This window comes from Melanostigma gelatinosum (genome assembly GCF_949748355.1).
Source record: "Melanostigma gelatinosum genome assembly, chromosome: 12".
Lineage (NCBI taxonomy): Eukaryota > Metazoa > Chordata > Actinopteri > Perciformes > Zoarcidae > Melanostigma > Melanostigma gelatinosum.
This window is the reverse complement of record NC_136645.1, coordinates 23,467,737-23,489,236: the sequence shown is the minus strand read 5'-3', so window position 1 is coordinate 23,489,236 and position 21,500 is coordinate 23,467,737. Positions and strand designations below refer to the sequence as shown.

The window sequence follows — 21,500 nt, the reverse complement described above, 5'->3', positions numbered from 1 at the left end:
CATTCAATCCAGTTCAATTATTTAAATGAAAATGATAATCTACTCTGGCTAAAGTAGTTTATCAAGAGTAAAATAATAGCTGTGATCTATACACACACACCTCTACATTAGTAACCCACTGAAATGAAGGTACAGGCACCTTAACACTCATTACTTCAGGGCTATTGGGAGCAACGTGGGACTGTTAGTACACTGGCTCTGGTCATTACAGTGAACAGTGTGTGATGAGGACATGTGAGCCCTTGTTGCTGTACTTGATCTCCTTGGAGCAGAGGCTGCATTTAGCATACCCTACCATATCAATGTATTTAAAATACTGTGACAGCAGGAAGCTGTACTCACGTCTCTTTAGACCTCCACCTTTATCCAGGCCCAGCTCCTTGCATGTCAGCCCTGCTTCAAGCTGCGCTACACAAACAGCATCCTCTCCCTGAAGCTCTTTGACCTCATCATCTCATCAGTATCTGGGCCTCATTCAGACCACGAAATCGCCTCATTCTACTTTTAGAAAAAACAACCTGCAACCAGATGCGCCGGTGTTCCGGTTTAACGTTAATGAGTGACCGCGTGAACTGAACCGGAACACGGGCGGGCTGCATGTTTCACCACGTTATGTTTTTTCCTTCTAAATCGCGATAATGACGAACGTTAGCAGTCGACAAAGTTCCGCATGCAATGGACGTTAACTTAACCCAGCAAGTCTGAACTGTAACGGAACATAACGGAACATAAACTTTAACGGTGGGAAATGAGACGCTGTACACATCTTAACACTGATTGGTCAAGACTCGACACGTCAAAGATGTTCTTTCGCGAAGATCACGACATCACATTTTCTCCTCGTCTCACTCCAATCTGAGAAACGCCGGCTGGCGAATGTGAGCGTGAATGTTTGTCTGTCTCTATATGTGCCCTGCGATGAACTGGCGACCCTGTCCAGGGTGTCCGACCGTCACTCTCGGAGTCTGTTGCTGAAACCCTGGTCCATGCGTTTGTCACCTCCCGCTTGGACTACTGCAATGGTGTCCTGTTCGGGGTACCCAACAAAACCCTGGACAGGCTCCAGTATGTACAAAACTCTGCTGCCAGGGTTCTCACGCACACAAAGCCCTGGCAGCACATCACCCCCACCCTCATCAACCTCCACTGGCTCCCGGTCAAGTCCCGCATCTCATACAAGATCCTCCTCCTCACCTACAAGTCCCTCCATGCCCATGCCCCCCAGTACCTATCGGACCTCCTCCGCCCACATGCCCCTCCCCGGAACCTGCGGTCTTCAGACTCTGGCCTGCTTGCCACCACCCGCACCAAACTGCGAACCTTCGGGGACAGAGCTTTCAGTGTGGCAGCCCCCACCCTCTGGAACTCTCTCCCTGCGGTGATCCGCAACATCTCCACTCTGGACGCCTTCAAAAGGGCCCTCAAGTCCCATCTGTTCGCCAAGGCTTTCGGCCCCTAGTTTACTTGTTTTGTTTTTCTGACTGTTTGTCTAAATTGTTTTTGTTACTCTTGTAAAGTGGCCTTGGGTCCCCTGAAAGGCGCTATATAAATTAAAGTTATTATTATTATTATTATTATTACCCTGCCTTCGCCCAATGTCAGCTGAATGAATGAATGAATGAATGAATGAATGAATGAAGTGAAATATCAAACTCACTATGCAAGTAAATTAAGCATTGTTTATCCACCCACTCCCACAGACAGTCAAACAGATGTCAGCAGCAACACAGAGTTCCCTTCCAGCTGTGTTTGAAAGCCAGAAATATGAGAGAGGCTCAAAAGATGCGAAGGTTAAACATTAATATTAATTCCATTTGTTAAGTGTTCAAAAAGCTGGGCAGGAACAAGCTGGTAAAAAAGGGAACCATACAGATGTTTTATTTATTACCATTATAGATAAATATACCAGTATCGTATCGGGTATCGTGACACTAATGCTGCGTTCACACCGGTCGCGTTGATTTTTTGACGCACTGCAAAAAAGCGTCCAACGCGCCGCCGGTCGTGTTCACACCAGATGCCGCAAAATCTCGTAGCGCCGGAGAGGGGGCGTGGTTTATCGTCCTGGAAGCCGTTCACCTGGCCACCATTTATTTCCGCTGTCAACCGTGAAAGGAATAAGGACAATTGCTGCTTTGTACGTGTTGTGGAAGTCCCTCAAACATCGGAATGCCAAACGCCGTCATGTCTGGTTCATAATATTGTTCAGAGGAGCTCCGTGGATTGTATCGAGCTGTATTCACTGTCTAGCAAGCCACCGGTCGCTGTTTACTACAGCTGTAGGAACACAAAATAAACTGATTTGGCTGTGATTCAACGGCAATAAACCGACAAAAAGGGACTCCGAAATAACTACATAATGATGCCGATCTGTACTTGTCTTCTCCGACAAAAAGGGACTCCGAAATAACTACGTAATGATGCCGCCGATTTGTAGGTTACTTGTCTTCTCAATGGAGCTCTGATGGATCGGTGCTAGGCTATGCTAACATCGTAGCAGCTCCACCAGCACTCAATAACGTCACGTAGACGTAAATACGGCAGCGTCTATTCATTGTTTGTACCGTATGGTTTACACACACACATGCATACACATAGTTTGGTCCGGTCTCTATTGATATGAGGTATCGTAGAGCTCTGGGTGAACACAGACGGCTACAGGATTTATTTCCTGATTCAACAACGGCAGGAAGCCAGTGATGACAGGGGGAGCAACTCAATGCTGATAGGCTATCGCGCCACAGCGTCACGCGATTATGTCGCTGAAGTTGAAAAATTTCAACTCGCTTGTATGTAATCTCGACGCGCGTCAAAAAATCTACGCGACCGGTGTGAACGCAGCATTACGGCAGGTATCATATCGAAGTCATAATTTTGGTATCGTGACAACCCTACTCCCCACTGACGTCAGGACAGGAGAGTCGCTGCCCATCTTTCGGCGCAGGCAGAAAATACACCTCTTCAAGAAGTACTACACTGAGCCCTTATTGTATTCGTACACATACAAGTATATTTTAAAGTTGCACTCAGTATCTAAAACTTCATGTTCGTTGTAGATGCTGGGATTTCTGACCTGTGCAGTGGGAGTCCTGGCGTCTCCTGTCAAACGGCAGTTGTCCATCTGTTCCACCATCTTTATGTCCTTCGCAGCAGTCTTCAGAGCAAACTCCAGCTCAGCCGCCAGCTGCTCGTCTCCAGAGAAAAACTCCTTCACCTCGTTACGGTAATCTTGCATCGTCACCTGGAGTAGGGCCAAACAAAGGTCAGGTGCAGGCTTACAAGAGGAGCCTCTTGCTGCAGGGCCATACATCAGAATCAGAAACCGTTTATTGTCATTGTATGTTGAACATGCAAGGAATTTGACATGACGGGAGATGCGCAACATATAACAATCAACAACAATCGGCAACGCAAAGTACAGACACTTTTACAGAAAATATAAGATAAAGTAAAATATACAATAAAGTGAAGTCGAGTGCACAAGCGGACAGGTAACAGGACTATAAACCAGTGAGATGAAGTGTAGTGTGAAAGTGTCGAGTGTAATGGAAGGGATGTGCGGGGGAGTGACCGGTGGGAATTTGTCCTGGGGATGACAGAGTCAGTGGGGGTCCCGGGCTCTGTTAATGAGCCCGACTGCCGACGGGAAGAAACTGTTCATGTGGCGTGAGGTCTTGGTCCTGATGGACCTCAGCCTCCTGCCAGATGGAAGGGGCACAAACAGTTTATGTCCAGGGTGGGAGGGGTCAGCTACAGTCTTGCTCGCTTCAGGGTTCTCAAAGTGAACAAGTCCTGGAGGGACGGCAGATTGCAGCCAATCACCTTCTCAGCAGAGCGAATGATGCGCTGCAGTCTGCCCTTGTCCTCGGCTGTGGCTGCAGCGTACCAGACCGTGATGGAGGAGCAGAGGATGGACTCAATGATGGCTGTGTAGAAATGCACCAACATTGTCTTTGGCAGGTTGAATTTCTTCAGCTGCCTCAGGAAGTACATCCTCTGCTGAGCCTTCTTGGTGATGGAGCTGATGTTGCGCTCCCACTTGAGGTCCTGGGATATGATGGAGCCCAGGAAGCGGAATATTGATTGATATGCATCAGACTGCACATCTTCAAATGAATATGCAGAGCATGTATGCTGTGGTCTCACCTGAAGGTAGGCCATGAGGTCTCCGAGGACGGGAGAACGTTTCTGCTCCAGCAGGCGCTTCAGTGTGATGATGAAAGGAACCGTGTTCTCTATGAAGGCCTTCTTCTGGACCTGTGGATCAAAAGCAGGAAGCTGAGAGGAGCAAACCCGAAAGCTCCACAGAATTTTTACAGTGGTATTTAACAGCTGGTATTGGTATCGGACCAGTTTTTGCATTTCTCGTCAGAAGGGGTTGCAGAAAGTCAGTTATAAGACATAGGCGGAGTCTTCGATTCTAATCCTTCCTCATGATGCGCTGTTGCACACATGTGCAATGAATAAAAAAAAAAGGTGAAACAAACATTGATTGGACAGAGCAACCAGGTCTACTTAATTTCGCTTTTGTTGAAGTTTTGGAACGAAGCGTTGTCAATACCATTTGTAATGGAAAAAATATATTGAACTCTTGTGGGTCCGAGTTGTGAACCGAAACGTACGTGTGGTTAAAACTATGCAGTAACGAGGAACTTGTTGAAAGTCTCATCTTATCTTGATAACCGTGACTGGTTCCCAGTTGAATGCACCTGGCAGACACTAAATAATGAGCAGATCAAGACAGCCGGTGTCAAAAGACCTCTCCTCCCTATGTATGATTTATGTACAGGACATCTCCATGTATAAAGGATGATGAATCCTGTAGTTAGTCGAAGCATGAATACGTAGCTGTTGTGCTTTCTTCCCTCTTGCAAGAGAATAAACGGACAAAAAGACAACTTTGAATCTTCTGATGACTTTATGATTGATTTGTGAACAAAAACTCTCTTCTCCCGATTAACCAAGAAATTTTCCACCACACATTGGCAGCAAGTGCGAGAGCAATACAGTTTTTGACCGCAGTGAAAATGTTTTTGAAAAACAACAAATATGGATTGAAGCAGGATATTTCGTACGATTTAAATACGTTTTGAATTTCTTTTATGCATTTTCAGTTTTGGAATCAGGACAGAGACAGCAGCATAAATGAAAGCGGCGGCAGCGCTCGCTGTGCTGTATGAGTGTTCTTTTAATGATGAATATACAGGACAAGATGAAAATACCCACGTCACCAACCGTACGGTCACTAATTACGTTAACACACAAAGCAGATGAAGGATTTTTTTGTCTTTGTCTCGGACAGACGACTTCACATAGACGCATTATTTTAAAAATGATAAATATATAATGTATATTGTGTCGTGCACAAGACATGGACGCGCTGCTCCATCACTGTTGGCTATGTAAATAGAAACTCATCCAACATGCTATCAACTATCAACGGCATCACCCAGATGTGCCGATCTACGGGACAAGGAAGAAACTAACCGGAGCCAAACTCCTTATCCCCACTGCTTTTAAGCAGTCTTTAGATGCAAACGCAGAATGGGATAAAACTAGTACATAAGTTATTGACCTTTACATTGCTCTGACGGGAACTCAAAGTGATACTTTCAGATTGCTCTAGTTTCTTAAAAATGTGCGCTAAAAGCAGTGGTAGCGAGACAAATGGTAAATTGTGCACTAACCCTGAACTCTCCAAGACCACTGCAACAGAAGCACATGGCTAATTGTTATGCAGAAGACATGACCCGCCCTACTCCGGATCTGACTAGCTAGTACATGTTTAGAGACATGCACATTTCGCTCCCCCTCTACCAATCCCTGTTGGCTATGTTGACCTTTACTGTAAGTATTGTATTGATGTATGAGCGTTCTCTTTAACCATTTACTTCAATGATTAAAGAGGCTGGTTTCAGAATTGTGTGCATTTTCATGCCTGCAGCAAATATTGTGGGACTTTTAAGCAGCAAAACTAACTGTAGTTATGAACTTGACAGAGGAGAGAGAACTTAACTTTTAGCTTTTGGTGTAATCAGTGAAGTTACGAAGTTACGTCCCTCATGTGTAAATATGCAGAGCTAGGGCAGAACCCGTGCTCTGCTGCTACACTGGAGACTGGACTAACCAGACTCTCTGAACATTGGATTTACTTCAGGAGGCAACCCCGCAGCATGCACTCCTTATGCACCAGTGGCGTAGCTACACCGGCGCTACTTTTAAAATGACAGACCGTGAACACAACCAGTGTCGGGTATGAAGGCAAATCAATCAGCGAGCACAAAATACTTTCACATCTGCTCGCGCGAGCAAAATTGCAGCCTGCGAGGAGAAAACCATGCTTTGAGCGTGAGCAGCATCCCCTAGTGGGCGACTTCCATCACAGCTCTTTTGCTCGCGAAACTTTGACTTGCTCGTTTGAGAGTAGTTTTTCTTTTTGACAGTAAGTGGGTGGACCCAGCGACCATTGTATCACCAAATTTAATTGGTTACAATCCTCGTCTTTGGATTGGCCGGATATCAATCCTGACAGATGCTAGGTGGCGATAAAAAGGTGGTTTTCAATCCGCCACTGAACACATCTCAGAGGTGAATATATTACTTTTTACTTCTCTACAAGAATTTTGACCCGGTGTTGGGGTCTGACTACATGGCTTCAACATGTGCTGTGGGACAAAGAGAGTCAGGCCTTCCCTTTTGCAAGCAAAGGTTTCATCCTGATTGTGGTTTGATGAGCACCAAACCTCCTCTGAAGGAATTTCACATTAGGGTGTGAGTTTCCTCCCCCCAAAAGACTATGGGTTCCTGAAGTCACCTGAATGCACCGCTGCAATCTCATTGGCCGAGAGCCAAGACGGCACCAGGACCCCTGTGGTTCAGCCACTGTTCCACAAAACTACCTGTAGCCCCCACCTCTTCAAACGGAAGAAGTAAAACAAAGCGGTGTGTCTTCTCATTAGAATCTAAAAGCGACGAGGCAATAACTGTTGTTGCTCGTAGCTCTGAATAGCATTTACGGCTAATTGGCTTGGCCAGTTGCTGCTGGCACAACGAGCTCCAATAACAGCTGATTCCTCCACAGAAACGCAGACTTTTACTGCACTGTAAAAGTCTGCGGAGGAATCAGCTGTTATTGGAGCTCGTTGTGCAAGCAGCAACTGGGCAAGTAACAGCCAAGGCCTATGTCTGTTCAATGCATAGGTCCATGGTTGGCTGCTTGAATTCAGTGTCAAATTTCCTAATTATTCATGTGTTATGTACAGCAGATGTGACGTGTTGGATTAAGAGTTTTAGGTGCCTTTGGGGTGTCGTTAAGATTTTATTGCTATTATTCTTATCGATTCTGCCTATCGGTTCGATTCCTTATTGGTAGCAAACTCTTTTTATTATTTTGTGACAAAAAAAACAAATAATTAAGAAAGGAATCGACATTGCTTTATTATTCTTGTATATAAACTAAGTCTCTCTTTAACAGCAGACAAGAAGTTCCAAAATCTTTAAAATACATTTGCAGCTAAACAATTAGCTAAGTTATTAGCTTTCATGGACTAATAAATTATTAGTCTATTCTTATGAGAAAACTCGATATTGCTAATGTTACCTGCAGTGGACGAGGATAGACACTGCTCGCCAAACAGTCGAAAACGGCTTGGCCAAATGTTTTGATAGACTGCTGGTATTACCTTACATGTGAGGGTTTTATTGCATTTGTGATTTATCCAGCATCTACTGGAGTAAAATGTAGCTACACTTTAGATCTTTTTGTTCTCTCTGCCATGGTGTTTCTCCCGCTGTACTGAGCCGGAGTCGGTGTGTGTGTGTGTCAGAGTAAAGCACAAAGACAAAGAGACAGAGTGTGGTTTGAGACAAGGACATCTCACTCTGTAACTTCTAAAGCATCAATAGCAGACCTTATCAAAACGACGGGTTTTACTCATTTAGAACCAGTTCCCGTTTAGAACTGGGTTTCGGGGGGCATCCCTAGGTGCCTTTGATGTAGCTGAGCTTAGAAATGAATGTAAAGTAACTAGTCATGTAATGCTACTTCTTGCTGCAGAGTAGGGCTGGGCGATAAATCGATTTAATCGATTAATTCGAATGTGTGCTTTAAGGCGATGTGTTTTATTGAAAATCGAGAAAATCGCCCCCACCCCTTTTTCCCGTAGTAGAGTGCGCGCGCATTGTTTACAAACTAAAACAATGGCGGCCAGCAGCTTCACTGCTGCCGCCGCCACCTCACAAAAACAACCCAGCATTTTGGAGACATTCACCAACTGTACTCCGCATGAGAAGAAGAGTGCCCGGTGGAAAGCCATCACGGATGCAGTCGCGATGTATATCGCAAAAGATATGGTGCCCATATACACCGTGGAAAAGCCGGGGTTTATTCACCGTCTCAAAGCTTTGGACCCCAGGTACGTGCTACCAAGCCGTAAACATTTTTCTGACGTTGCCTTGCCTCGGCTGTACAATAGTACACGCCAAAGGATCTCTGCGGAGCTGGAGGGGATGTCATTCTACTCCGCAACAACTGACCTGTGGTCCAGCAGGTTGACCCAGACACCGATCCACTTGACTGGTGGAAGCGTCACCAACTTAACTTTCCAAGGCTAAGTACTTTAGCAAAGAAATACCTCTCTGTGCCAGCTACAAGTGCCCCCTCTGAGAGGCTTTTCAGTGTGTGGGGGGGGGCATTGTTACATGCCACCGTGCATGCCTGAAGCCAGAGGTAGTAGACAGGCTTGTCTTCCTGGCAAAAAATATTTAGAAAAAACATGCACTACTGTTTAATACTGTTGGTTATGTTGTGAATGCACTTGATTTTGTTTACATGCACTTATTTACTGTGCAAAATATGTTATGTTGATGTTAGATCAGATGTTGCACTTTTGAAAATGTGAATGTTAAAGGGTCATATACATTTTATTTCATGCTGTGTTTGTATCAGTGTATTCAGTTAGAAAAGCTTACTGTAAAAAGTTACATTTGCACAGTTGTTTACAATGGAAGGCTACTATTTAATGCCATTTAATGTTATGTTTAATTTAATTTTATATTTAAATGATTCAGGCAAACAAAAGAGTGACCAAATACTTTTTGTATACTACAGGCACCTTTCTACAATGTTCAGGTTTTGTTTGCACTTTATTTTTATCAACCTACTTGGGAAAATCATCACAAAATAAAAGAAAAAATTGTTTTCAACAGCTTCTGTCATCTGCAAAAAATTTTGGGGGAAAAAAATCGATTTAAATCGTGAATCGGATTTTTTGTAAAAAAATCGGAGATTTTTTTTTTAGGCCATATCGCCCAGCCCTACTGCAGAGTTATGAGTAATAAAGAAAAATAACTTTTCTTTGATGAGACTAACTTGACCAGCAGTGCTCACCTGAGACACCACCTTCTTCTGTGCAACCTGCAGGGCAGCCTTCGCCATGGTGGCTGTGTTGTCTTCCTCAGGTTCCTCCCCTGCGGCGCTTCCTGCTGGAGTAGATATGGCCTGCAGCTTAATCTCCTTCAGACTCAAGATGTTGAAAGTCTCTGACAAAATTTCAGCTCCATCCGGATCCAAGGGCAGTTCCTCGTCCGCAAAGCATGCTGTGATAGGAAAGGTTAAGAGGTTACAAGTGATTTCTTTTTTTTTTTGCACAAGTGCTAGAAGCTGTTTTTTACATCTCAATCCCCATACACACACACACACACACACACACACACACGCGTTCACCTAAGATGGTCTGGTTGATCTTGACAGTGATGTTAAAGCGCTGGGTGTCTGTGAAGTGCTCCAACAGGAAGCGGTAGATCCGAAAACGCTTCTCGCGGTGCTGAGCTCCTTTCAGGGAGAACTGAACCTTTTCTCTGCATGGATTTTTTTTTTAAATAAGCCAATGAACAGAGCAAAAAATAAATAAATCCTTGCATGTATTGTAACAGGATATGAACATGTGAATGGGATGACAGAACTAATATCCACACAGCTTCCTACCTCTCACTTTGTGGGAACTTGTTGTAGGACTTGTGTTTGTTGTACGAGCTGAAGTGAAAGATGCACTCGATGAAGTGCTGGCTGAACATTTCTGGGTTCTTCTTCAGCAGCAGGTGGAGCAAGCAGTATTCGCACAAACTGGGACAAGAAAACAGGTTTTGATATTGTGTCGGATTTCTTTAGGCGTTCAGAGCGATATTAGATAGTAACAATACTAGTATGAAGTGTCACTGTGTGCTTGTTGTACCTAGAGCCAAAAACATTTCATCTATACCCAAAAAACTGTCTATGCGTTTGTTTTGGAATATCCTACAATACATTATGCAGCCCAGGTTGAAGTGGATACTTAAGATCCACACAACAGGATATTGCTTCCAATTTTTGTTATATTCTTAATTTTTTTTAAAAAGAGTCGTTCTTTAAGGCAAGGATAGGTAGCAAATGAATGTAGCAGTACAAACAAGTTCCAAGTTTTAATTTTCATAGTCAGAGAAGAAAACACAGCTCACCCTGTATCAATGTTCAGATGTTATATTTTGAAATGATCTACCGAGTCATCATCTCAAGCCATTCAAGCCATCACCACTGCTACTCACTCCACTCTCACCAACTGCCTCACTGACATTAAATCATGGATGCAAACCAACTTCCTCAAACTGAACTGTGATAAATCTGACATGATCATCATCTGTCCCAAATCCCTCACTAAAACCGGTCACAACTTCTGCCTCACCATCGATAACTCCACTCTGTCTCCCTCCCCACACATCCGCAACCTCGGAGTCATGTTCAACAGCAACCTCTCCTTTGAACACCACGTCAAACAAATCACCAGAACTGCCTTTTTCCACTTAAAAAACATCGCCCGTCTCCGCCCATCACTCTCCTCATCTGCTGCTGAAACTCTGATCCACGCCTTCATCACCTCCAGAATTGACTACTGCAACAGCATTCTTCACGGCACATCATCCAAAATCCTAAATAAACTCCAGTACATCCAGAACTCTGCTGCTCGCCTGCTCACCCACACCCACTCCCGTGACCACATCACCCCTGTTCTCCAGAACCTCCACTGGCTCCCCGTCCCACAACGGATCCAATACAAAATCCTTCTCCTCACTCATAAAGCCCTCCACAATCAGGCCCCCTCCTACCTCACCACCACACTCCATCCCGTCGGCTCCTCTGATGCCAACCTCCTGTCCCTTCCACTCAGGACCAGGCACCGGACATGGGGCGACAGAGCCTTCTCCATATCTGCCCCCTCCCTCTGGAACTCTCTCCCCAAAAACATCCGAGATTGCACTGACCTTTCCACATTCAAATCACAAAACTCACCTGTTCAAAACTGCTTTTAATGTGTGACTATTATTGTGTCCTTTGTTTTTAGTGTATTGTTTTTATATATATGATGATTTTAATGTAAAGCGTCTTTGAGTGTCATGAAAAGCGCTATATAAATAAAATGTATTATTATTATCTTTTTATCTGTGCAGTGGAATTTACCTGGCGATGGCAGGGACCGGGTCGACCAACGCCACCATGAAGCGAAAGAAGAGAGAGCCCTTCCATTTCACAAATCCCTCCTGGAAAAAAAAAAGAAGACAGGCAATTAGAGGCATGCTGAAAAACCCGCCTCGTGAAAAGATTCCCAGAGAAAAGCCTAGTAGCTGTTATTTGTTGTGATATGCACAACAATTACAAAGAAGTAGTCAGTCGTTGGTAAAGAAAATCTTAAGAGTTTACCTCCAACAATGGCAATTATGTAAAAAAAAAAAAAAAAAAAAAAAAAAAAAAAAAAAAAAAAAGATATCACACAAAGAAAAATGAGAATCTAAGACATAAAATAGTGCAATAGTTAAAATACAGGGATAATAAAAAGATTGAGATGAAAATGTGGCAGCCTTTTTACTGTCCATCTATAAGCAGAACCCTAGTTGAGTCTTTAAAAAGGTGTAATGTCTGGCCACCTGGTCTGAAGTCAATGTGTTGGTGTCTTCAACCTCCATTCTTTCTAATGGCCATCAGGGCGACTCCTCTGGTTGCAAAAATAATTCTGATTGTATGGAGGTCTATGAGAAAATGACTACTTCGCACTTGATTTCTTACCTCAGTAAACATTGTGAAGATAGGTTTATGGTCTCAATCTCTAGTTTCAAGTAGACCATAAAGCAAGGTATGCTTTAGTGCAGACTTGTGCGATTGATAGGTCGCTACCAGAGCCGTATACGGCATCTCTACGTCACTCCCCCACAGTCCAAATATGGTCACAAACTTTTTAAACAAATTCTAGCCAGATCTGACACATTGCATCTTTAATCTGCAATCTGATGTTTCTTTAGCCATTATTTTTAAACTCTGCTAAACCATTTAAAGAAAAGCACGCCATCTATTGCCATGAATGAAAAAAATGTCTCACAGTCGGTGGTTTTTAAGTGTTGTTTTGGAGTGCAGTTGATTTATGTTGATGTTTGACAAATGCAGGGGGCCTGAAAATGCCTTGAATATTTTATAGTTTTTTTCAAATAACTTTAGTTTGTTTGTTTGTTATATCAGGTCAACCGAAGTAAAACTAAATCTTTTGTTTATTTAACAAAGCAAAAAAACACCTTGCACTTTAAAATTCTAGATATTGATATCACCCCATTTCTTTTTTATGAAACTGCAATGAACAATTACAAAAAACATTTCTCTAACTGTAGCCTAGTGAAGAAAGTGTGGAACAGTTCCTACCTGCAACAGGTTGGTCAGCATGATGAGAGTCTGCTCCCGGATGACAGCTTCACTGTCTCGCAGACAAGCAGAGATGTTGGGGATATAGTGATCCACGATGTTGGTGTATTTAACGCACAGATCACACATAATCACAACCACATTGTTGCGCACAGCAACCTCCGTGCCAACCTCCAGCTCCCTGGCAAACACCGGCAGGTACTTCTGGACGAGTTCCTCGTGCTGCAGACACAGTTTACCTGAGCCCGGACAGACGCCAACAGAGAGGACAACATTAGATGTGTAATGAGACTGCAGAAATGCATGGAGGTTAAGGCTATGAACAATGTTTCTAATGGTACATGTACACAGGCGCCATCATTTGCATGCTTCCTATTCATTGTCTATGTAAGCAGCAGGCGGCAACCTCCGGTCCTGAAAAGTAGCGCCAATGTGGAAGCGCATTAAACTTGCATTCATTCAAATGGCCAGCAGGGGCCACTCCTGGTTGCAAAAACTAAATCAGTCTTTGAGAAAGTGACCCTGCGTCTCACTTGATGCATTAGCTCAGTAAACATCGTAAACATGAGTTTATGGTCTCAATCTCTAGTTCAAAAGTCTGCTTCAATACAGCATGATGTTCACTTAGTAAATTATGCTTCATTTAGATTCAGCAACTGCTTGGCTTATTTCTCGCCTAAAATGATTTCAGACACATTTCGGTATCAGGTGCCTAGTGGCAGCCTATTAAGTGTCCAATGCTGGGAAGCGGCATGGCCCCTCGTGTCCAAAAAGAACTCCTTCTGGACACGTACCATCAGACATTACTAAAAGAGACAGAGTAGGCTGATATAGAGTCAGGGAAGGACAGTTTACCTAAAGTGATGACTCCATGGGCTCTCACTTTGCTAGGCAGAGAGTTTGCTTTGAACTGGGACAGAGGCAGCGATGCTGGCAGCTCCTCCTGGCACTCTGTCACCAACATAAAGAACATGTTACCACAGAATACAGGCGGTTACATTTTTAAAGCGCATAAGTGTAGGTTTAGTTTTGTTTTTTCTGTGGCTACTCCCAAAACTAGTATCACAAAATACAATCAGTGTTATCAGATTTTTTTGAAACTCCCAAATACTAACATCATTATTGATATCAGTCGGCTATACTCTGTCAAAACATTTTATTCAACCTATCATACAAAGTAAATACTGGCAGGTCTTTTAAGTATTAGGCTACGTTCAAACCGACAGAAGTCCCCGTGTGAAGAAATGTAGCCGTCCCATTCATTGGATGAGATCTGTCAGTCGTTTGGAATGCAATTTCATTCAATATTTAACAATTAAATACATGAATAAATATGGCTGTGAAACAAATCCTGAAATAAATAAGGCAATAAATATATAAATAATAGAGTTCAACAAATAAATATTTTTCATAAAAAAAAGGAAATTTTTCAAAAGGACTACCTTTCATTTGTGTCAAGGGACTATATTTCACAATGCCACATTTATTTCCCAGCCTTTTTTATTCCCATCTGTTATAATCAAATGCATGGGGCGTAGTTATCGCACAGATTTAGACCAAAGCACAAACCACGCTTGTCTCGGTCACGTGAGATGCTACCTCAAAAATTAAAATTGGTTTGGATTAAAATCAAGGCTGAATATCCTGAGATTGCCACAAAAGCATTAAAAACCCTGCTTCCATTTCCAACAAACAAAGAGGACTTTGTGAAGCGGGATGTTCTGCAGTGACAGCAATCAGAACTAAATTACGGAGTAGACTGGACATAAGGAACAGACTTCGGGTGTCGTTGTCTCCCATTACCCCCAGATGGGACCGTCTCATTGCAGAGAAACAAGCTCAGGGCTCCCACTGATTCAGCGTTTTTGTGAGTTGTATTTTTTTATGCATTTTATATTTGTTTTCATGCCGATCGTATCATTTTATTTCGTCGTGTTTATCCGCCACATCTTGAAGGCCGGTCCGTGAAAATATTGTCTTACATGAAACCAGTCTGTGGCGCAAAAACGGTTGGGGGCCGCTGATTTAGAGCAGCGGTTCCCAAACTTTTTAGGCCATGCACCCACTTCTACATACCGACCAGGTTCATGCACCCCCATGCACCCGATCGCCAGGTCTGTCAGCCCTCGCAACAGGCCGCGGGTCAACAACTCGTGGGTGGCGGGATAGAGGCGAGGCAGATCACAGAAAAATAATAAAGACTAGAGTACAGCAACGATATGTTGATGAGAAACGTATTTGTAATACGTCAAACACGAACGTAATCAGGGAGAAAATGCGTTTGTGGTCAAACGTAATTGAGAATGCATTTTATGAGACCACCATTGAGACCACCATTACATTTTTCCTCTCGCGCACCCCCTAGAGCAGGGGTGTCAAACTTCCGGCCAATCCGGGAGTTTATGTGGCCCGCGAATCCGGCAGCAAAAAAAAAAAAAAGTTTAAAAAAAATATATATATACTTTTTTTTTTTTTTAAAGTTAGACTAAAAATATCCCCATAGTCGAAATTATGAGATAGAAAGTCATAACTATGATAGAAAGTCATAATTCTGAGATAGAAAGTCAAAATTATGAGATTGAAAGTCAAAAAAATGAGATTGACAGTCAAGATTATGAAATAGAAAGTCAAATGATGAGATACTTAAACAGTCATAGAAGCAGCTCTTTGGCTGGTTACTGTACATTTAACATGGAAATGTATTGTGAGTACATTGAAGACTACTTTAAACTGTGAATGCAGAGAGTTATTTAACAATATGTTACGAGTAGTTACATTTACAACCGGCCCTTTGTGGGGGACCATGATGCTGATGTGGCCCGGAGTGAAAATCAGTTTGAGACCCCTGCCCTAGAGGCAGCTCGCGGAGCTGCCTCCACACTTTGGGAATCTCTGATCTAGAGTATTAAGTTGCTACAGTAAACTGTTTTTCAACAAACTAGTTTAAAAACTAGTTTGTCAAAGGTCCTTCTCTGGAGCGGCGCTCCGCTCACCTCCATGGTAGTAGTCTACTAGCTGCGCTCCAAGCTGCTGTAGCGGTCATGTTTCTTGTAGATGGACCTTCAGTTAGAGGCTGTAGCAACTCATATTCAACCAGAGCAAACCCCAGCATTGGGATGCTGATCGCGAAGAGCACGACTCCCAGCTTTCCGGTGAAGTTGGGTGCACACAAGCTATCTAATTCTTGTCCTTTGGTGTGAATAGACTGTACTGTACTTTTATTGCGCTTTTCTAGTCTTTCCGACCACTCAAAGCGCTTTTACAAGCGCATGTGTGTGGTCCCACCATGGTGAGAGAAGTACACTTGACACTACTCAGCAATTCTCTTTCTTCTAACCACCAAACCAGGTTTCTAGATGTTGGATCCACAGGTAAACATTATTTCAATTCAATATATTTTGTATCGCCCAAAATCACAAATTTGGCTCAGAGGGCTTTACAATCTGTACACATGCAACATCCTCTGTCCCATAACTCTGATAGGAAAAACTCCCCCAAACATCCTTTAACGGGGAGAAAAGAAGGAAGAAACCTTAGGGAGAGCAACAGAGGAGGGATTCCTCTATCAGGATGGACAGAAGTGTGATGTCATGTGTACAGAATGAACATCATAACAGAGTTAAACGCATTCAATGCATATGAGAGAAATTATTCATATGAGAGTAGTAAGTACAATAATGATGGAAACATTACGATTACTAGTAATAACAGCAGGAGTGGATTTAGTAGAATAACAATAGTAACAAAGGCAGTAATGGTATCGGCAATAGCAAGCAATGCTACTACTAATAATAAAGATAGTTGCAGTGGGTGTCAGGCAGGACCACGGCAGGAGGCAAGACCATGCAGTCTTGCCACATGATCCAGATCATGTGGATTTGAAAACCACAGTATCTCATTTCCCTAAATGTCCATGCTCCTTACCAGCCAATTTGTCAGAATGTGTTGTCAGGACGGACTCCACAAGGAGCACCGTCCTTTTGCCAACCTTGGCGGGACAGTGGAGTGACGCCACACCCAGAGTGTGGAGGTGTTTCACCTGGAAGAGAGAGCATTTTCAGTTCCACATTTACCTGGTATGGTGCAGCACCCTGGTCTTTGAAAAAACAAAAAGCGATGAGACATTATTTTGCAAACATCTTTTTCTCTTACTTTCACCCCTCCGTACAGTCTAAATGCAGTTTCCTCACCTAAACACTGAGCTTTCTAAAAACTTCAAGAGTCTTCAAATCTTAAAATGGTGTACAGGGAAAACAGAGTTTCCACAAAATGATAGCATAAACTGCTCAGTGAGGGTTTATGCCATCATTATCGCAGCTGTGAAGCAGCAAACAGCATTTAGCCCCCTCTAAATTTCTTGCAATCACTTATTCTATATGTTAATATAGCCAATTACACAGCAGAGCTGTTGTCAGTAGCCTGGACTTATTTTGATCTTATCAGATGTCATAGCGCAGCAGCTTGGGAATGACAGCTTGTTGACATGTAGTGTGTTGGAATCTGACAATATGGCTTCTACATGTGCTGTGGAACAAAGGGAGAGTCAGGCCTTGCCTTTCGCAAGCAAAGGTTTCATCCTGATTGTAGTTTGATGAGCACCAAACTCCCAACTCTGAAGAAATTCACATTAGGGTGTGAGTTTCCTCCCCCACAGACACACACCTGGTTCAGGTGCTGACAGAAGCATCAGAGTGAAGCTAGACAGGCCCAATGATATTCCAGTCACCACAGAAAGGTCGACCCTCTCCCCACACAATGGCGATATTCTCATCTTTTTGAAAATAATGTCACAGTAATGTAACATTATTGTGTATTTGAATGACGTAACCTGACAGGAAGTAAACATAGACCCAAGTTGTTGCTGAGCAGTTCAGTTCAGTGTAAACAGTGGAAGCTCGCTCACTGGCTGTTTCTTTCTTTCAGTATTGATGAAAGGACGAGGATATCAACATACCTCATGTTGCACTTAAACTTAACAGAATTCCTGAATGTATTATTTTTATTGATTTATTTCATTTTGTTTCAAATTGGACATCTTCAATATTTTTGATTTCATGTCACACAGTATACTACAGCCCAAAGTTCTTTGCTTTAAGTGTTCTTGAAGTTCTTTAATTAATAAATGGAAAGCAAAGTTATTTGTCTCCTCCCCTTTTCTTTGTTGATCCGAACCGTGACTCCTGAACCGTGATCCGAACCGAACCATGAGGTTTGTGATCCGTTACACCCCTAACCATGGCTATAATTAAATGTTCAAAGCACCCAGACATTTATCATCCCTATGATTGAGCAAATGTGTTTTTATCACCCTGATGTGCCAAAGTTTGTGGTAACTGAACTGGTCAGTTAACGATGTGGCCGAGACTGTATTCTAAAAGTCTGGCTTTGACACTAGTAGAGAGATTGTCTGTTTTGTTGCTCCTATTTCTCAGAATAGTTTGAGCAGCAGATGGTTTTGGAAATTACGTGTGCCACAACTGCCGTACACAGTATGTGTTGATCTCAAATAAAATGAACCATACTTGATAAAAAAAACTGACATCTTTCAGGCCGATGTTTATCCAAGAAAAAGCAAGCGAAGGGTTAAGTCTCACCATCAGCTCCTCATTGAGGTTCCGGGCTCCCTTCTCTCTCAGGATGATGCCAGCTAAATAAGCCTCACACACTGACACCAGCTCACCACAGTGCTGGTTCAGAAAAGCCTGAAGAAAAAAAATTAATAAATCACATATGAAATGACAGAAAGCGTGAACTAGGGAAGAGTCATATTTTTGATTCAATCATGATGTAGGACATCATATCGGGAGAATCTGTTTAACGCTGGATGACGAGCTGTGACTTTGGCAAGTTTAGATTCTGTACATGATCAAAATAAATGCAAAGATAAAGCCACCAAAAATGTTTTGGGAAGCATGAAAACAGTTCCAAGTTTAAACTTAATACACTCGGCAATCATTTAAATTTTGTTTTGATAAATTAATACTGGCCACGAATATTTGGCACAAACTATGTTTGTTATTTAAAGGGTAACTTCGGTATTTTTCACCTGTTTTCTTTTGTTTTTCAACCCATGTTTTTTGTGTCTTAGTGACCAATACAGGAATGCATGACGCACCTAACAGGGCAGTCTAGCAGCAATTTAATGAAACAGACAAGTTATATTCATCTAAGAATATAACTTGTGAAACACTTTCTTCAAAATAATTTTGTTTAAGGATTTTTAAAATTGTGGGGTGATATTGGTCATAAATATGCCCTGTATGGATACAGGAATTGTGCCGGCAGTCTTTGCCCAATCTGTATAGATTTCCCTGACAACTGTTTCACAAGCCAGGTGGAATTTCAACCCAATATAGCGTTGTTGGCAATGCATCTTCGCTGAGGATCCGATTAGGCTATTCAATATGCTATTAATTATTTGGCATATTTCCAATTGGACATTTTTCCCTTTGATTATTTCATCTACTGGACAACTAAATGTGATACCGTGTTTTTCAACCCACGTCCTAGTTGTCAAAATCATCAGAATATTCAGCCAGGACATTAAAAATATTTCTGATAAAACAAAAGTTGTAAAGAGAAAAGGCGAGATCTCCAACCAGGGTCTGTTTGACGTCTTCGCTGCGGCCGAGTTGATAAAGAGTCTCCACGGCAGCACAGATCACCTCCAGAGACAAAGTAAAAGTCTTTAACAAAGACATCAGATCAACTAGAGAGACAGATAGAGGGAAGAGACAGAAAGAGATATTATGACAGTTCCAAACTCCTCCTGTAAAATTTCCCGACATCCTACACCATATTCACGAACCAACTATCCTATCCTTGGTGTCTTCATTCAAATGCACAGCAATGTCTCCCATCACACACAGAATGTGACAGCAGGTTGTCGCAGTTACGTCCTTTGAACTAAGAACAAAAATAGAGTAGTAAAGTAAAAACAATCCTCGAAGTGGCACTGGGTTCTCAGGTGTTGTCAAAAAACATTGCGTGTCCCTCTCACCTGACCATGCTGTCCCAGGCGTCCAGGATCTTCCCGTAGGGAAATCTGGGGGACGAGGCGACAACCTTGGAGAGCAGCAGCCAGGCCCCAGCGGAGTGATTGGCCTCAGTATGCGAGATCAGGTTGGTGATGAGCGTCTGTGTGAACGTGTTCTGTTTGGACCAGATGGTGAAGGCCCTGCTGAAATACCGGCTAGAGACCCGGGACAAGAAACAAACTCAGCGACAGCAGCGATGTGCTCATTCTCCAAGCAATGGCGCTTTTTGAAGGTCAGTAAAGTTCGCTTTGAAATGATTCCTGATAAAATCCAACATTGTGCCAATACTCATTCACTGGGTTTTGACTATTTCACATGTTTGTATTTTGTAAACAAACAGGACTGAGGCTACGCTTTGTTTTTGTTTTAAAGTGCACATCTTTTGCTACAGTTACACCAAGCGTCCACACTACTCCGGGGTTTTAGGGCCCCTAAAATGGAGAACTTTGAAATTTCTACTGACGTACACTGTTATCCGAAGGAGTTTGCCTTTTGTCTGGACGGGCAGGAAGGTAGACCTTTGAAAACAATGATGCAGACACACTTGTTCGCTACTTGAATGAGTTTTAGCAGTCTGACAGAGTAGTAAAGTAAAAAAAAAAAGAAAATCCTCTAGGTGGCACTGGGTTCTCCGCTGTTGCCAAAAAACATTGCGTGTCTGCCGCAGGGTCTTGGAAAAGATAAATCAGTGCCTTCCCTGATTCGTCACAGCCTTGATTACCGATCGACTACCAGAGGTTAATTCAACATGGATAACAAATTACAGGCATTGCTGACCTTATAGTCTATACTAGCAGCTATTGAGCAGTTAAATGCCGTATTTTATAATGCTACTACTGCCTACATGTGGAGGAAACAAGCTATTATAGGAGCGATTAGCGAGCGGCATGTCCAGCGGCGTTACCAGCCCAATGGAGCGGATGTCTGAAGTCACGGTTTGCAGCTTTGAGGAGGGCGATGGACACAAAACAGAGGACTTTCCTGTTCTCATCAATGCTCATTTTGTTCTGCGCAACTACTGTGAAGTTCACAAAGAAACTGTAAACGAACAAAAGCATAAATTCTCTCCAGTACGACAGGGACTTCAGCCACCACCAGAGCTACGAGTGTGAGAACAGAAAACAACGAAACTGAGAGTGTATTGATCAAAGTTATTGACCCATAAGTTAGTGAACCTTGGTTTGTAAGTGTTCCTTTTAAAGTAAATTTGATGTGTGTGTGTGTGGGGGAGAGGGAAGTTGGCTGTTTGAGTGTGCGTGTTGGAAGTATAGAGGAAGACCTTAAGTATCAAGCACAATCTATTATTATTATTATTATTAAAGAGTACAATAATACTCTGTTGTATTTTCTGTAACTAAGAAAATACATTGGCACCCACATGCCCACTGCACGTGAATGGTGTGATATGAGTTTTCAGGTGTGTAAGTGTGGACAGAAACAAATTCTAAAATCTAAATCAGTATTTCAGCTCTGTTATTATTAACCTTTATTTAGACCGAGGTCTCATTTTCAAAAGTTAGTCCTATAAAAACAATGATAGCAAGAGTAGCGAGAACAATCGTCTCTACAAAATAAAGTGATTAGTTTTCATTGAACCCTGTTACTGTATGGCTTCATATTAACTTCCACTGTTACTGTAAAGCTGTTAGAATTGTGGCCTATCTTCTATTTGCAATTAATATGCATTCAATCCAGTTCAATTATTTAAATGAAAATGATAATCTACTCTGGCTAAGGTAGTTTAT

The 21,500-nt window shown here is 42.6% G+C and overlaps 1 protein-coding gene across 1 annotated transcript in view; it reads right to left on the bottom strand.

Moving 5' to 3' along the window:
• The window catches only part of ncapd3 (non-SMC condensin II complex, subunit D3), a 45,188-nt gene that overhangs the window by 8,051 nt on the left and 15,637 nt on the right, over window positions 1–21,500 (bottom strand). The window contains exons 17-29 of the mRNA XM_079279974.1: window positions 19,719–19,910; window positions 19,527–19,624; window positions 19,318–19,427; window positions 18,313–18,420; window positions 16,643–16,757; window positions 13,574–13,669; window positions 12,719–12,957; window positions 11,492–11,571; window positions 9,986–10,123; window positions 9,725–9,858; window positions 9,389–9,597; window positions 4,147–4,257; window positions 3,074–3,241 (exon numbers count right to left, since the gene is read on the bottom strand). Coding sequence (XP_079136100.1) covers window positions 3,074–3,241; window positions 4,147–4,257; window positions 9,389–9,597; window positions 9,725–9,858; window positions 9,986–10,123; window positions 11,492–11,571; window positions 12,719–12,957; window positions 13,574–13,669; window positions 16,643–16,757; window positions 18,313–18,420; window positions 19,318–19,427; window positions 19,527–19,624; window positions 19,719–19,910 — 1,798 coding nt within the window. The remainder of the gene's footprint in view (window positions 1–3,073; window positions 3,242–4,146; window positions 4,258–9,388; window positions 9,598–9,724; window positions 9,859–9,985; window positions 10,124–11,491; window positions 11,572–12,718; window positions 12,958–13,573; window positions 13,670–16,642; window positions 16,758–18,312; window positions 18,421–19,317; window positions 19,428–19,526; window positions 19,625–19,718; window positions 19,911–21,500) is intronic.